At 37.5% G+C, this 18116-nt stretch overlaps 1 protein-coding gene across 3 annotated transcripts in view; it reads left to right on the forward strand.

The window, feature by feature from the left end:
• Window positions 1-632: 632 nt before the first annotated feature.
• Window positions 633-18116, forward strand: part of LOC306863531 (double-stranded RNA-binding protein Staufen homolog 2) — a 140838-nt gene continuing 123354 nt past the window's right edge. For 2 of the 3 annotated variants that reach the window (XM_079406918.1, XM_079406920.1), the window contains exons 1-5: window positions 808-886; window positions 2859-3066; window positions 4473-4603; window positions 5399-5558; window positions 10954-11089. In XM_079406918.1, the coding sequence (XP_079263044.1) occupies window positions 2868-3066; window positions 4473-4603; window positions 5399-5558; window positions 10954-11089 (626 nt within the window). In that variant the 5' untranslated portion in view covers window positions 808-886; window positions 2859-2867. Of the gene's footprint in view, window positions 887-2858; window positions 3067-4472; window positions 4604-5398; window positions 5559-10953; window positions 11090-18116 lie in introns of all 3 variants that reach the window. The other variant, XM_079406919.1, reaches the window with a different exon arrangement.

Below are 18116 nucleotides of genomic sequence, written 5' to 3' on the forward strand. Positions count from 1 at the left end.
TGTAGGTAATGTTTATACTTGTCATTAATGTATAAATTATAATGGCTGTACATTAAGTAATAATTATATTTGTAGTTATTTACAAAGTAATATTTTAGAATGCTTAATATTCATTAATAATCATTTGTAGTTGTTTATAAAGTAACATTTTGGAATGCTTAATATATATAATGTATATAATAGAAATGCATCCATTTTATGTAAATAATAATTACTCTAGGTACACACACATGTAATAATTGTATTTACAGTTATTTAAAAAGTTATATTTTAGAAAGCTTAATATGAACTATTATTAATAATAAAATGCATATATATTATACATTAGATATATTTAATATTCATTGAATAGCATAAGCTATATAAACTCTTAATGCGTGTGTGTGTATATGTATATATATACACAGTGTGTGTGTGTATACACACACATGCATTAACAGTTTATATAGCTTATACGCTTATATAGTTTATATATATATATATATATACACACACACACATAATAATATTATATATTACATGTATTATACATTTATTACCAGAGTGTATACTCTGTAAATAAATAATAATGTGTTAAATATGTTTTAAAAAGTCATGTAGTAGCCAATGGGATTTGTATCAGGAAGCCGAACAGTACCATATGTCCGACAGAGGAGGGGTGCACGCTTTTCGCCATCCTCCAAAAAATAAATACAAAATTGACAAAAACTGTAGTAAATGTAAACTTGAAACATAAAAATCACGTAGCAGTGCTGTGCCGTCGTCCAAGTAGGCTATTTTTAGAAAAGCACATGTTGTTCATATGTTGGTTTGGTCCTGGTACCATCAGTTCTCTTTAGTGTTTGCCAATGTTGGAGGTGTTGCTGGGGTCTGGCCCTGGACGAAGGTAAACTATTATTATTAAAATCGTTGTGGTTTGAAGTAGCGATGAATTCAGGACCGCGCTCTGTCGTTTGGTTGTTTGGTGGCAGCACAGGCAGCGTGCATCGACGAGATGTGAGGGGTATTTAGTCGTTCAGCCATGATGTCTGCACATTCCCAGCTGAGCTCAGACCGGTGGCCTGTGTGCTGGAGAGGAAGCTTGTCTTCCTAAACCCCGATTAGGGTTCGAGTTGATTTGAATGTTTAAAGGACTGCAATAAATCCCAGCATCGCGTCTTGATAATCTAAGAAAAGGACAACATTAATGAGTGCATAGACAACTAGATAGAGTTGAGAGTCAGGTTCACAAAGAAAGTTGTCTTCTCATCCACTGCACTAATAAACTCCATGATGGATCCCAGTGGTCAAATGTCACTCCATTGGCTCGATGCTGACTTGCTTCCAGTCCATCATTTGTCACACTGGGTTTAATGATTGATGTCATGCATTGTATTTTATGGTACAGGAATTATGGAAATATCAGGTGATTTTAAAAGGGTGAGTGCTCATGGAATGCAAGGAAGTTTGTATAATACATGTATGTTTTTCCAGTAGGTGACTAACGTTACAGGAAAACAAAAATACTCAATTTATGTTTTTCTTTAGTCACTTGTAGAGTGTTTCATTGGCTATTTTTTCCCCCCATTCATTTGGTTTTTAACAACCATATAGTGGGACTATACAAAAAACTGTAAAAGTCATTGAATTTCTCTGGTCAGAAATGAAGAAATTATGTTCTCAGTTGGCAAACACTGACATGGACATATAAATTCAAACTTTACTTTACCTTACTTTTATTCATTTAGCAGACACTTTTATCCAAAGCGACTTACAAATAAGAAAAAGTATCTAAAACTAAAAGTTAACACTCTGTAAATACTCTATACACACCCATTTAAGAAAATACAGAAATTAAATAAAATTGACAAATGCATACAACAACATTTCAATAATAAACATATAAAGGAAATAAATAAATAAATAAAATAAAAATAAAAAGCGATACTTATATCCTTTGCCATGTCAAACATGAACATATCAAATCCTTTTATAAAACAATTTCTGAATTGTCACCAGATTACGAGCTGATAGAATATTCATCACATTTCTCACAAATATAGAAGTGTTATTTTAGTATTATTTGTATAATATTATAGGATTTATTAATATTTCTTTGAATTAGCTTGTATTTTCAGTTTGCATATTCATTTTCTAGTATTTTTTTCATTTCATATATATATATATATATATATATATATATATATATATATATATATATATAATTTGTTTTTTATATATCTCTTTGTTTTTATTTCATTTTTTTTTATTGTTTTATTTTATTTTTTCCTTTTTTAGTTTAAAAAAAATGTTTAAAGTAAAATTATTTCAACTTTAAAACTTGTTTTATTTTGGTTGCCAAGTTTTTATGTTAAAGTTTTAGGTTTGTATATTTATTTCAGCTTTATTTGAATAATGAAAACTATTATAAAAGTCATTTTAGTTTTGGGTTTAGTTAACAGCAGCAGCAACAATACATATTAGTCATATTTTACTATGGTTGTATCCTTTTAAGTGGTTGTTGAGTTTGAATACACCTACCTTGTTATGGAAGTAATGCTTTCTTTTGTGTTGCACTTTGTCACAGCAGTGTTTTTGTTTGGCTTATGTTTAGAAAAGATACTGATATGACATCCTGCCAACAATAGCCTATCTGTTATTATTGTCGGACAAATTGTTGAGTCAAACTTTGAGTTAAAAAAACGATACAGCCTTGTCTGTTTTTGAAAATCATGTGCAGCTTGGCTTATCCAGGCCTTGACCGTGGTCTGTCCTGTAATGCACTGGAAAAAACGTTCTGCATGTAGTCTGCAATCCTACAGCCTAAATAGTTGATGTTGAGAAAGATCGTTTCATGTCAAATCATGTTGTTTTAACAGCGATAGAGCATGGCTCAAGTGAAAGTGCAGACATCAGCCCCCTTGTCTGGACCTGGCCTGACCGCCGTTGCGCCCGCTGTGGCCATGCCCAGCCCAGGAGCTCTGGGTCTGCAGCCCACCATCAATGGCACAGTGCCAGCCACAACGCCCACCTGCCCCAGCCCTGCCTCTGGCTTTGTGGACTCCACTGTACCAGCCAGCCCATCAGGTACACTGTGTGGACATGCAAGTCTGATGCATTTTGTCAGTGTAGTTTATAACGTTTATAGTGGTAATGCTCGTTTTAACTGCTAACACAAGCTGCTGTGGATGTCCTGTGTCCATTAAAGCCAGTTGCGAAACCGTTTCAGTTACTAAGCAAATTTTGTTTGGGAAAAACAAAGAAAAACAGTGTATTATGTCAGAGGGATTCTGTTTTTCACTTAATCTAAACAAACTAAATTGAATAACCCAGTGTACTGTAAACATCTGGTCATAATATACATCAGTCATAATGGTTAACATTTATTAGTCAGTTCGGTGGAATGACATTGTTTTAGGTTGATTTTTAATCATTAAATGACAGAATGAACAATTACAGTGGGTCCAAAGTATTTGGACCATTAAAAAGTGTTTAAATGTGATATGTTAGACAGCAAAATATTAAACTAGGTGCCATTGTTTTAAATATAAACAGCACAAACACATTTTTCATGCAAAGCATTTGACAAAAAGATGGAAACGGAACACTTGCATAAAGTTTGTGGTTCTTCAAAATTTTATAAGAAGTCTCTTATGCTTACCTAGGCTTTTTTATTTGAGCAAAATACTGTAGAAAAACAGTAATAAATTGAAAAATATTATTACTTTTGTTTCAAATATCTGTTTTCTGTTAATATATTTTAAGATGTAATTTATTTCTGTGATGGCAAAGCTGAATTTTCAGCATCATTACTCCAGTCCTCAGTGTCACATGATCCTTCAGAAATCATTCTGATATGCTCATTTGCTGCTCAAGAAATGTTTTTATTTTTATTTTATTTTATCAATGTTGAAAAGGATTGTTTAATATCTTTTGTGGAAACTGTGAAACATTTATTTCAAGATTCTTTGATGAATCGAAAGTTCAAAATAACTCTTATTTTTTATGTAACATTATAAAGGTCTTTACTGTCAAGGAATAGTTCACCCAAAAATAAAGATTGTCATCATTTACTCACCCTCCACTTGTTCCAAACCTATATGAGTTTATTTCTACTGTTCAACACAAAAGAAAATATTTTGAAGTATGTTGGTAACCAAACAGTTGATGGTAGCCATTGACTTTTTTTTTCTTCCCATGCTATGGAAGCCAGCGGCTACAATTAACTGGTTTAACGACATTCTTCAGAATATCTTACTTTATGCTCAACAGAAGAAGCTCATACAGGTTTGGTACTTGAGTAAGTGCTGACAGAATTGAATGCATCTTCGTGGAATGAAAGTTTAAATTTCTTGAAAAATGCGTAAATCTTACTAACTCCAAACTTTTGTACATTTGAGTCAGCTGTTTTGGATTCATATCTATAATACAGTGAAAAACCTGACATGCATTTGTTCATTCTTGTGTGTTTAAGCTGTGTCTCTTTCTGACAGGCCCTCCTCAAGAAAACATGGCAAACCCTAAAGAGAAAACTCCCATGTGTTTGGTGAATGAGTTAGCCCGTTTCAACAGGATTCAACCTCAATACAAGTTGCTGAATGAGAAAGGGCCAGCACATGCTAAGGTATTGTTAATGAAGAACTGTGATAAAGGCTATTGTGGTTTTTTTTATTAAAAATGCATTGACTTGAGCTAATGGAAAAATACATCCTATGTATAACTTCATTAAACATTCTGAAAGAAATACCAGTGCTTACAAGACAACAAAGAGTAAAACATTTTTGTGAGCTTAGGCTGAGCACACAATTAATAACATATGGGGTAAATGGGGTTATAAATGGTTAAATAAATGCAAGAAAGATAAAGTATGTTCAATCACATTTCAGTATGCAAATGATGTCATCACAGTCGCTATATTTTGCTAAATGTTGCCAGTCAGTAGGATTTTAACCTTAAATTTCTTAAAGGTTCACAAAGAGCAACAATTAGACTGCATATATTACATTTAATGCCATTTATTAATATACATATTTAAAAAGAACGTTTAAGGAATATTTATAATATTTGTTTTAAAAGCACTTAAATCTTGTCAATCAAAACAGTCCCTCAGTTGACCCTTTTAGATCTTCTTGGAAAAGTAGGTCTATTGCTGCCAAAAGCCTAAATCTGTTACAAAAGCTTAGTAAGTAAGAGATAATGTACAATCATTATTGCAAAATAAACCCTGACAGTGCGATCAGGATCTTGTATTATCTTGAAAGCTTTTATTTTGCCATAATTGTTTGCTGACTTTACATTATTCCACTTATTACATGGCTACTTGGCAAATAAATACGTACATGGGCATATAATATTACTTTGACTATGTTATAGTGTAGAAAGCAATCAGCTTAGCTGTCCTGCTGGATTGTGTGTGCAGATCTTCACGGTGCAGCTGTGCTTGGGGAACCAGGTATGGGAGTCAGAAGGCAGCAGCATTAAAAAGGCTCAGCACTCTGCAGCTACCAAGTCCCTGACAGAGAGCGTTCTCCCTCAGCCTCCTCCCCGCTCTCCTAAAGACGACAGCAACAGCAACCCAGGTACCAACGTGGCACAGGCACACTACGACCAGGAGTAATATGCTGTAAAGTACAGCAGCTTCTTTCAACGGGGGTCCAGGGGTGGTCTTGTAGGTCCACCAACTGAAACCACTATGGCCTGGCTTCACAGACAGGGCTTAAACTAAAACAGGATTAGGCCATAGTTCAATTAGGACATTTAAGTACTGTAATTTTTATAAACGTGCCTTAGACAAAACATTACTGGTGTGTATCTTGAGACAAAACAAAGGCACTGACATGTTTTAGGATTAATCAGTGCAAGTTTCTATCAGTTGAAACAGCTCTTGCATTTTAGTCTGGGACTAGGCTTAAGCCTTGTCTCTGATACTGGAGGTATAAATATTCAACCAAATTCTAAATAGAATAAAATAAATAAAATATTAAATTAAATTAATTAAAATTAGCTGAATCAGTAGCCAGTACAGGACCAACCTTAGAGCCTAATTATAAATATAAACAGAATTCCTCAAATAAAACTTAGTTAACATAAATCAGCGCAATAATCTGCTCAATCAGAGTCAGCCTGCTCCAGGTTTAAAGGCACTTCTCGTTAGGCCTGTCATGATAACTTTTTGTTGTGCGATATAGTGCCCCAGAAATAATTGCGATAAGTGATTTTATTGTAATTTTAAGACCATTTTATGCCACTTAATATATAATCATAATATAACAGCATAATAATGCAAGAAGGCCTACAAACTTTAATCAAATCAAATTACAACAAACTTTTAATTCTTAATAATACTTAGATCATGGTAATTAAGTATCAAAATATTAGATATCTTAAAACACTTGAATAAATTAGAAAAAAACTAAACATTTTCTATAGTGCTGTCCAACGATTAATCGCATCCAAAATAAAAGTTTTTGTTTACATAATATATGTGTGTATAGTAGTAAAGCTAATAGAACTAGATGTTTCAATCCCTTTAGTAGGAAACTCTTGATAGTAGCAGTCGATGTGGAGTGGTTAAAAAGGAGGGTAAGGTATGTCATTGGGGTCATCAGGTAGGCACCCTACTTCATCAACGTTTCGTTGATTGAAGCCCACAACGTCTCCAGAAGGCTCAACGGTGTACCCAGCGTCCCAGGTACACCCCCCTCCATGCCATACCCTCTATATCCCTAATGGGCTCTGCATGGCAGGGGCGTCCATCTCCCTGAGACAGGCCTAAGCCTGACCGCATACCATCTGTCTCTACCTTGCTGCCCAGATGGAGTCCTTACGCTTGATCCAGTTACTGCTTTTTTTCAGCAGCACTTGATATGGACTTGATGGCCTGTTGGAGAGAGCGAACCTTCACCCCTATTTTTCTCAGCAAACTGATGGTAGATGTTGCAACAAACCCCCTGCGTCCCACCTCTACTGGGAAGATGCTGGTCTTCCAGCCGTTCTGGGATGCTTCAGCTGCCAGGTCGGAATATTTGATCTTTTTCCTCTCATAAGCCTCTTCAACCCCATCTTCCCATGGTACTGTTAGTTCTACAACATATACCAGCTTTGATGTTGGAGACCACAGGACCATGTCTGGCCGGAGTGTTGTAGCCACTATTTCTGGGGGAAACACAAGCTTCTTATCAAGGTCTACTTCCAATTTCCAATCCCGCGCTGACTGCAGGATGCTTGCATCCTTAGATGTTGTACGATGCTTTTGATGTTGGCCAGCAGGTACAAAATTTATGAAATGGACCTGTCCTACCAATGTTTGTGGGAGATTGTTTGTGGTGGTTCACTTCTGTTCCAGTATTAATGCCAGCTTTCTAAGTACTTGGTTATGGTGCCAAGTATAGACTTGTAGTACACCCTGATAGAATGTGCCTTAGGGATGCAGGTACTTGACACAGGGAACAGGCAGCATCTTCTCCATACCACTCTTTCAGGTTTTTGGGGGAGGGTAGCAGGTCGTATGTGGCTCTGATGACAAGACTCAGCCTCGCTCCCTCCATCTGCCAGATGTCACGCCAGCTGAGCTTCTTCTCCAGGCCCTCCCAGTTGGTCCATCTCCCCTGCTTGGCCATTGAGACGGCTTTGGCATGTCGCTCTCCTTCCTCCTGTTTCCTGACTTCTTCTACCACTAGCTTTTTCTTCTGCACTGATGTTGCTTTGTGCCACAGAGGAGTTTTTGGGATGAGTCCGAACCCTGCCCTCCCATGCTGTACTTGTCCAACCACATCTCTGAAGTGAATCACAGACTTTGCACTCTGAACAGCTTCTGATGGAGTCCACTTCCTTCCCGCTACCACCCGGGGGGTCGTTGTTCGAATGACTGCATTCTCAGATTCAGTTAGGTTCATGACGAGCCTTGCTTTGGTGCATTTGAACTCTTCCACAAGCCCTATGATTGGTAATTCCAATTTGCCATGTCCATAAAGTCAGACTGAACTTAAACAACGTGGAATTCCAAGCCACTGCTTCAGTTGTATGCTTATCAGACGTTCCAACTTTTCAACCTTGGTGATGGGGATCTCATACACAGTTAACGGCCACAAGAGTCTTGGGAGTAAGCCAAACTGAAAGCACCACAACTTGAGTTTTCCTGGCAACAATGTCTTGTTGATGCACTCCATGTACATGCTGGTATAATTTTTTTAGATGTTCAAACTGCTCGGTGTCTTTGAGTTTCGCATCATACCATCTCCCCAAACTCTTTACTGGCATTTCTGAGACAGTTGGGACAGGTGCTCCGCCGACATAATATCTTTGGTCTGTGACTTGGCCTTTCACGATGGAGTTGCTTCTGCACTTACTGGGCTTTAACTTCATCCTCGCCCAGGTTATATTTTGAAGTGTCTCTTGGTGCAGGGGACAGTTGTTAGATCGTCCATATAGGCTCGAATTGGTGGTAACCTCTGATTGCATTGTAGACGTTCTCCTCCCACGACCCATTTTGAGGGTCTGATAACGATCTCCATTGCCATCGTGAAAGCCAATGGGGAAATGGTACACCCAGCCATGATGCCTACTTCCAGTAGTTGCCAATTTGTGGTGAAATCTGATGTTGTAAGGCAAAACTGTAGATTCTGGAAGTAGTGTTTCACTAGATTTGTGATTATAGTCGGCACCTGGAAGAAATCAAAGGCAGCCCACAGAAGTGAAGTGAAGTGACATGCTGAATTTGTGCTCTGCATTTAACCCATCCAACGTGCACACACACAGCAGTGAACACACACACACCCGGAGCAGTGGGCAGCCATTTATGCTGCAGCGCCCGGGGAGCAGTTGGGGGTTCGGTGCCTTGCTCAAGGGCACCTCAGTCGTGGTATTGAGGGTGAAGAGAGCGCTGGACATTCACTCCCCCCACCTACAATTCCTGCCGGCCCGAGACTCGAACCCACAACCTTTTGGATTACGAGTCCGAAGTGAATGAGGGACTGAACCATAGGCATTAGGCAGATCGAGGAACAAGACGTGGAGATCTTTCCCTTCTTTCTTTGCCGTCTGGATTTGATGCCATATGATGCTGCTATGTTCAAGGCATCCCGAAAAGCCTGTGATGCCAGCTTTTTGGATTGATGTGTCAATGAAATGGTTTTGTTTTACTGTGTCAGTCGTTGTGCCAACACACTAAAAATGATCTTGCCTTCAATGTTCAGAAGGTTTATTTGGCGGAACTGTTCAATGGTGGTTGAGTTTTTTTCTTTTGGAATGAACACCCCTCCTGCTCTTCGCCAGGCTTTCGGGATGATTTGCTTGTCTCATACCACTTTCATGTTTTTCCACAGGATTTTCAAAACATCTGGAGCGTTCTTATAGATGCCATACGGTACGCCGTTAGGGCCTGATGCAGATGCCGATCTTGCCTTTTTCACTGCCTGCTTCACCTCGCTCAGCTTAGGAGGGCTGATATCAAACTGATGTTGTGGTGGTGATATTGGAGGGATGTCAGTGGGGACAATGATCGGTTCATCTTTATTCTCATCAGTATAGATGGTTCTCAGATGCTCTTCAACCTGGTCTTTTGACATTTTCAGAGATCCATTCTTCTCCTTTATGACTATGCCTTTCACAAACCTAAAAGGGTCTTTGTAAAAATCGGTTCTGGCTTTTTCTTTCTTCTTCCGACGCATCCGTAGGCTTTCTGCTCAGCGGAGTTTTGAGAGCCTGTGCTTTAGATCCTCTTGAAGGAAGTTGATGCCTTCCCTTTCATCCACTGTCGCCTTTCTCCACAACTTTCTTAGCCGTCGCCTCTCTTTCACGAGTTGTTGGATTTCTTGCAGCCGATGGGACTTGGGGGCGCGAAGCATATCTTTCTTTCTTATATGCTCCTTCACTCCACATTTCTCCTCTCCATAGCTGTAGATAAGGTCACCCATCTTCTCCAGCTTCTTCTCGGCTGCTCCTTTGATGTTACTTAGGATAAGGCTTAAGTCTATGTTGATGATTTCCAACTCTTTGCTGTTAGACTTCGGCCATTTCACCAAAAGCTTACGTCCTTGCATGTTTTCTTTTTTGCGGTGGGTTGGTTGTTGTCACTGGTGTATACATGTAAATATTTTCAAAATATATACTGTATGTGTGTGTATTTTATATATACATAATAAATCTACACAGTACACATGCATGTATTATGTAAACAAAAACTGTTATTTTGGATGTGATTAATCGTTTGACAGCACTAATTTTCTAACAAAGTGCGAAGTAACAAGTAGAAAAAATAAGATGGAGATTTTTGCATTTACATTTATGCATTTGACAGACACTTTTATCCAAAGTGACTTACAAAGGAGGAACCAAGCAATTTGTGAGAGATCACTCAATGTATGCAAAGAAATGGGTAAAAAACTGGAAATTAATGCTAAAAATGATGGAAACTGAAAAGAAAATACAATAGATTTTTACATTTCTGTCAGATATCTGAAACCTTGACATGTACCGGGAAGCTTTACTTAAAGGTATTTTGTTTGTTAGGATATTGATATAGGGTCTGTTTTTGTCGAGTAAGTTAAATTCATAATATTTTCCCTTTAATCTGGTATACAAATTTTATACTGTATTGCCCCCTGTATTGTCCCTCATAACCGGTAATATAACAAGCTTATAAGCAAGCTTAATTGTTATAAGCTAGTTTTACATGATATGCAAAATCAATACATTTTCTTCACACTCTTCTGTGTGGACATATCTCTGAATCTGCAGTGAGTAACAGCAGTAACATTCACTTAACTAGTTGACTAGTCTTGCACATCGCTAATTTTATTATGTATGCTTTAATCTGAAAATCATACATTCAGTGGGGTATTGTAAGGCAGCCAATTATAGTTTGAATGCTTGTATGCACAAAAAAGAAAGTGTAGGCACTATAAATATTATACCCAAATGAAGGATGCTAAAATGTTTTCATTTTATACAATATGATCCATTTCCTTTTTTCAGGCAGCATCACTCCTACAGTGGAGTTGAATGGCTTGGCCATGAAGCGAGGGGAGCCAGCTATCTACAGACCCCTGGACCCCAAACCCATTCCCAACTACAGAGCCAATTACAACTTTAGAGGAATGTTCAACCAGAGGTACGTCCTTCAGCCTGTGCATGTGTGATTTTTCTTAGGACTTCAATGTCTCTGAAGCCTTTCAGTGCTGAAAGTTGATCTAATATTTCTTTAAAATTCCTACCTGGAACTGTTATTGTTGTGAATGAATGTTATAATTCTAGTATGGTTCTGGTAGATGCATTATTTGCCTTTGCAGCCACCTAGTGGTGTCACACTGGTGTTATATCAAACATAACACGGAGCGCATTTAAGTGAACTCATATTGGCTGTCTGATTTTAGAGATTAACTATTGTGTTCAATATTTGAATAATGCCTGATCTGTGATTTTGTACTAAGCTTTGATTGTTGGCCAAGAGGACAACTTATGGGAACATAAAAAGAAGTTCTGCTCATTACCATTAGGTGGCACTATTGCCCTATTTTTTTTCTCAGCCCTTATGACTTCAGACTTTTGCTTCACTAACCAATAGTTTACACTGGATGGACATCGAAAGGCATCCCAGCACACTAACAGAAACCTTAAAGTAAACACAACTGCTCTTAATAGGAAATATTGAAAAGGATTAATATTGCCATGTGTTTGGATGATGCTATGATGTGCTCACATCCCACAGCTTTCTTTTGGAAAAACTGACTTGTCTTCATAGTTTGAGTGTTTCGTTTCTAAATACAGTGTATTTAGAATTTTGATGGTTTCGTGTTCTTGACAGCCAATAATTCACAGCACACATTGTGGTCACTATGGATTGCAAGTGAGCTCGTGTTTAATGTAGCCTGGGTTGTATTTTGTTGTACGATGCAAAGTTTTGCTCATGGTGTTTGAAGCTGAAGGCATATCACATGACCTGTCCACGTTAGCATCTGTCCCATTTGAATTGTGCTGCAAAATATCAAATTTAATACTTATTTTTCAATCTTTCATACGTCTTGCATTTGAGGGCACATTTAGCTCAGAATCTACAACATCTAATTTTGCAAACTTGGATTTGCTATTTGTTAGTCAGGTTTTTTTCCAGATAAACCGGCGAGGATGAAAAGAAACGCCAACACTGACGTGTTCCTTCAGCTAAAAGGAATGAACGGCGAGAAGCAACGTTGACGCTAATCGGAAAACTACACTACATTACAAAAAGCACATTACACCTTAATCCTGTTGTCATTTGAAGCTTATATTTAGACATTTGCTTTCGATTGAAGCTCAATGGACACTGTGAGAACAAAGACGAGGTGAGAAACTGGAGTCTTGTAATGCTAAGATCTCAACCTGATATCAAAAAGCATTAAAGGGCCTGCGTGTAGTGATTTTATGGAAAAAAATGTATATGTTTCTCCGCTGCACGTCTAGAATTTCTATGATGTAGTCTTTGAAATACTAATACAACAAGGAGCCAAAGTAAATCGGATCCTCTGTGCAATTACATCATTTTGGTGCGGAGCCTGGCCGGAGACCACCGTGGGGGACTGTTGTAGATATTAAGGGTGTTGCATATGAATTATAGCCTGCTCTTAAGTCTTTTGCACTCTCCACTTTCAACACAGATCCTCTCAGAGGTGTTACAGGCCTCACATAATTTAAACATGGAGTCGCTTAATTACAGCTCTCTAATTTATGGTTTTATTAAAATATCGATGTTGTGTCTGTACTGTTCATTATGGAGAAGACTAATGGCATGGCTGCAGTGAATTGAGGGAGAATGAGATTGAGAGCTTTGACAGAATATGTATGCTTTAATCAGAAATGGTAGTGATTAGCAAAAATGTATTTTGATTTATGCAGTGGTAATTAAAGAGATCATATCATGAGGAATCTTTTAAGATGCAGTATATAATGAGGTCTGAAATCAGAGTAAGCTTGATATGTTCTTCTGTAGACAGATTAATGTATTTGAATACACCATGACTTGACAGGCCGAGTTAATAAAGGGTTAATTTTCCTTTAACAGAAGCAAAACTAACAAGAGAAAGAAGAACAAAAAGACACACAGCAACTCAGAAATAATCTATTTAGCGGTCTTAATTATTAATAAAAAATCAAATCAAATCCAAAAATCTAAAAGTAATGTACATTCTTGAAATGATTTTGCAATAAGAGAAGGTAAATGCTCCAAAAAAGAGCCCCACATTTTTTTCAAAAGATTTTGGTGATTTCCTAACATTGAAAAGGATTTTCTCAGGGGTGCAATATGAAATGAGTTTCATTGATCCAATGTTTCCTAGATGGAGAATGAGTCGACTTCCAATTAACTAATATGCATTTTTTCCCAGCTGTACCAGCCAAAAGTATGAAATACTTTTTATGATGAGTCGAATCTAATAGTTCAGTATCCCCTAATATCCAAACTCTAGGATCATAACTGATTGGGATACCTATAACCTTTGAAGATATTTCAAATAATTAATTTCCCCCAAAGTTTTGAAAGGTTGTGTATACTTGGACTTGGAGATGAAGACTGTATCTTGGTTGTGATGTAAACAAATGTACATACTCTCATTAGAGTCCTGGCTAACTGACTTTAATCTGTACCAGTTCACTGTTAAAGTTTTCAAGTTTTCCACTTCATGGTACAGCACGGTACGGTTCAGCACGGCTCACTTTTGGGGGGTTTTCCACTGGATACATACAGTACCTGGTACTTTTTTTTAGTACCACCTCGGCCGAGGTTCCAAGCGAGCCGTACCTTTACCAAAACATGTAAACTCTGCTGATCACTGATTGGCCGGAGAAAATCGCCACTGTCTGCGTCATTCAACTTGCGGCACGAGACCAGCTAGATTTAAATAAAGCACAGCCAGTAAAGGACCGAGCACAACTGTTTTGAATGAGCGCACCTTTTTTAAACAACCAAAAAATGGCTGTTTCGTTGTCTGTTGAGGAAGAACAGACATTCCTCTCATTGATAGCCGAGGATCGGATCCAGCGAGAGCATGATGGAGCGACGCGGAATTAAAAAGTTTTTCAGTAGTCACGTGAATAATCCCACCCACTCTAAAGCAGTACTAAACTGCAGTGGAAACACAACCGGAGCCGAACTGAGCCGTGTCGTGCCGTTCTGAGCTGTGCCGAGTCGTACCATGCAGTGGAAAAGCGCCATTAATGTCCTCTCTCAGTCCATGGAGACTGCAGTGATGCAGATTAACAAAAGCATCCTTTCTGAAAACCAAATCATGTACCCAAGAGTTGTAACTCTTCATTATCCCAGCTTAGTTAGACTAAAGACCAAATCTGGACTCCCATCCTGTCTCAGCTTATCCAATCACATGAGGATCTGAGTGGAAACTGAGCTGCAGTCAGGTAGCATCACACAATTACCTCATTTATCCAGGCCTTTGCTCTTTGTAACTAACATCAGGCTTTGTGTTCCTAACAACATCATCTTTGGGGAGCGCCTGCATTCTTTCAGAGTCAAAATTTGGATGGGTCTTTTCCGGGACGACCTCACCTTCTCTCATTTGGGCATGACAGCAACGTTGCGTCTGTGCTTAACTGTAACAACTGTCGAGCCTCTCCAGTGATATTTCCTGGTCTGAGCTGCAGCTGAAAAGACTGGAAGCTCTGAGGAAGAGAGTTTGCTAGGCTAGCCAGTGTTGTGGAGGTGGAAATGAGTCACTGTCTAGGCCAGGGGTCGGCAAGTAAGTTTGGCATCGGGCCAAAAAAAATATTCACCACTAGATGGTGGGCCAGAACATTGTCAAAGGATAATTTAAGATATTAATTGATGAAAAATGCAACCAGAATTGCGTGTGACTGACTGTTAGTGTATTTTGTAACTGGTAGTGAGCTTTTACTCTGTGTAAAATCCTGCGACAGTCATTAACAAAAAGCCACATTTGTGTGGTGGTGTCCGATCAGAGTATGTGAGCGGAGTGGAGCGTCAACAATTTCCCCTCCGCGCATTTAATAATCACTCCGCGCTCACTGATATCAGAAACACCGCTCCGCGTCTGAAGTATTTCAGTATGTTTGAAATATCACAGTTCTATGGAAGCCCGTTTCCGCCACTGAATAAAAAATAAAAAAGGTTATTGGGACTTTTTATTTCCCCCACAGAATTCTGACCTTTTTTTTTTCTCAGAATTGTGAGATATGTGACCCGTTCTGGCAAAATGAGTCGGAATGCGCAAATTTTCAAAAATGAGTTCTTTTTATTTTCACATTCTCCGTTAAAATACCTTCAAAATGATATATGACTTGTTGGAATCTGATACAAAATGACGTTTGAAGGCAATAGAAGCAGCAGATCTGATTTTGAGAGAAATCAAGTTAAAGATTCCAAAGCAGAATCACCAAGCAACGTTGCATATTTCCCTCCAATTCTTTTCTAAATAATAATTACTATATTATTAATCACAATATAGCTATTTTTATTTTATCTTTGTTATTAAAAATAAGAACAGAGATGCAAATAAACAGTAATTTAAACAAGTCTGTAATGCATGGATCATATATAATGTTATACATCAGCTTTGCAACAATAGACTTACAACTTGTGAGAAGCAGTAGCCGTAGTCCAGAAGTGAGCAGAGAAAAGGTAGCCTACTCCTCTCAGAAAACATACAAATAAAGAACATTTTAGATGTTTAAATACTATTTGGAGCATTGGGATCGCTAGAAGAGGGCATAATGAACTAATTTTTGTGAAAACCCCAAATTCGACCAAAACTGACATTTTTCACTTCTTTTGCCTGTAGCTCAAAATTAGTCTGTGCGACTTCCGACTCATTTAGCCAGCACGGGTCACATATAAACTCGCAATTGCGAGTTACAAAGTCAGAATTGCGAGTTACAGTCCAGTTTTGAAGGGGGGACTGATATGTTCTCAGAATTGTGAGTTTATGTCATGAAAAAAAAAGTCAGTTGTCAGCTGAAAATATTCAGAAGGAACAAATTTCTTGAGAAATATAACTTCCCGCTCATGTCCACTGCAGTCATCATAGCCTTCACATTCTTTCTGATTTGAGTGATCCTTTTCTATCTAGCTAGCTAAATATGTTTAACGTGAATTCTTGCTAAATATGCAGCTATATTACGGGTCGTTGGCATGAATTGTACTCGTGATGGAGCGCTCTTGGAGCGAGTGAAAACCACGACGCTCCGACTTAAAAAAATCCGCTCCTCGCTCCAGTCAAAATCACACCGCTCCACCAGCGCTCCGCTGAACATACTCTGATTGTCAGTCATGACAGATCTATTTTAGAACCAGCCAGTATCAAAATAATCTGGCTATGGGCGCGGGCCTGTTGCCGACCTCTTGCCGAATGTCTATAATTAATTGTCACAATTTTCTGCATTAAATGCATTTTTACACCTTTTAACTTTCATGTTTCACTTCACACTGACTGGACTATGCATGAGTAGTGTTTTGAATTTTGATAAACTTTTGTTTCATTTTTAGTCGGAGACTTTTCTTAGCTCAGTTTTGGCACCCGCTTCTCTTTTCTTTAGATGAGGTTACTGGGAAATCAAGTGATGATTTATGTTTGTGGCATGGCTGTTGGCAAGATAAGATGGTAAAAGGGCAGTGCTTTTCTCAACACCTACTCCTTCAACCAACCACACTTTTGCTACAAAGAATACATTGTTTAGACTCCCGTCTTCTTTCCCGTTTTCAGTATTTCATGGTTTGTCATCAAACTGAATTTTGGTCAAAGGGGAAACCTTTGTTCACTGGACTTGATTTATCTTTCCTGTAACATTTGAGTCATGGTGTAGGAATGATGTCTGTCACTGTCAGGCATGTCAAAGATAAAGCCAGTGACCATGACTGACATTAAGATAGACATAAATGGAGCTCTGCACAATGACATTTGCAGAAGAAATCTTCAGGCCTCACAGGAATTCATTAAACACTGAGAAAACAGTTAGGTATCATTTTAAACACCTTTCACCAAAGAGTGTATTGTGCATCTATCCATTTAACACTTACTTAGTTTGACAGTTAAGCTCTTCAAGTTGCCAAGACAGGCACATGCTGTTAAGCCTCAATGCAAAGGTCCTGAAAATGTTTCCCTTTTCTGCACTTTCTCACCATTTTGAAAAAAAAATAAAAATGGCAACACATTTTTGGAATTAAAAGAGTGGATTTAAAAAAAAAAAAAAAATTATTAACCAATAATGTGCTAATTCTAACCCACTCTTTCTTTTTCTTTCCAATAAGTTCAGTATTTCTGAACCATTTTAAATCAAGATTTTGGTTAAATAGTTCAGGTCAACTTTATCTAACATTGTTCTACAGTAAATTGAATTTTTCTTTTATTGATTGGCATCAAATATTATATTTAATTTCTTTGGAAGTGTAATTACTGAAAGGATTAAACATTAATGAAAAAGATTCACTTAATCATAGTTTGAGTTCCAAATGTATCAGTTCAGAAAAGAAGCATGATTTTAATTATAATGCTAATTGATTGATAACTTTTAAGAAATTCAAAGATGTATAGCATGCACACTACTCTCCAAAAGTTTGGGATATGATTGTTTTAAAGACTGTTAGACATGTATAGTTTTATTCAGCAAAGACCCATTGATTGAACGTGACAGTAAAAACATTTACAAAATGTTACAAAAGATTTATATTTCATATAAATACTGTTCTTTTGAACTTTCTATCCATCAGAGAATCCTGAAAAAAACATGGTTTCCACAAACATATTAAGCAGCTTCTTATCAATATTTCAACATTTGATAATAATAAGAAATGTTTCCTGAGCATCAAATCAGCATATTAGAATGAATTCTGAAGGATCATGTAACGACGGCAGAATATTCAATATTTGCCATCACAGGAATACATTACATCAAAAATTTTAAATATATTTAAAGATAGAAACATTTTATGTTTTTATTGTTCTTTCAAAAACATTTAAAAAAAAAAATCTTACTGGCCCAAACTTTTAAATGGTAATTTATTTAATTCAAATATTTCTATTTACATATTTAATAAAATATATTTAATTCACAGTCTAATTAAACAACATAAGCTCGCTAAAAAGAAGGCTGGAGTGCAAGAATCCAGATATTACCCAGCCACTGAATTTACAAGAGAC

Source organism: Barbus barbus (genome assembly GCF_936440315.1).
Source record: "Barbus barbus genome assembly, chromosome: 44".
Classification (NCBI taxonomy): domain Eukaryota; kingdom Metazoa; phylum Chordata; class Actinopteri; order Cypriniformes; family Cyprinidae; genus Barbus; species Barbus barbus.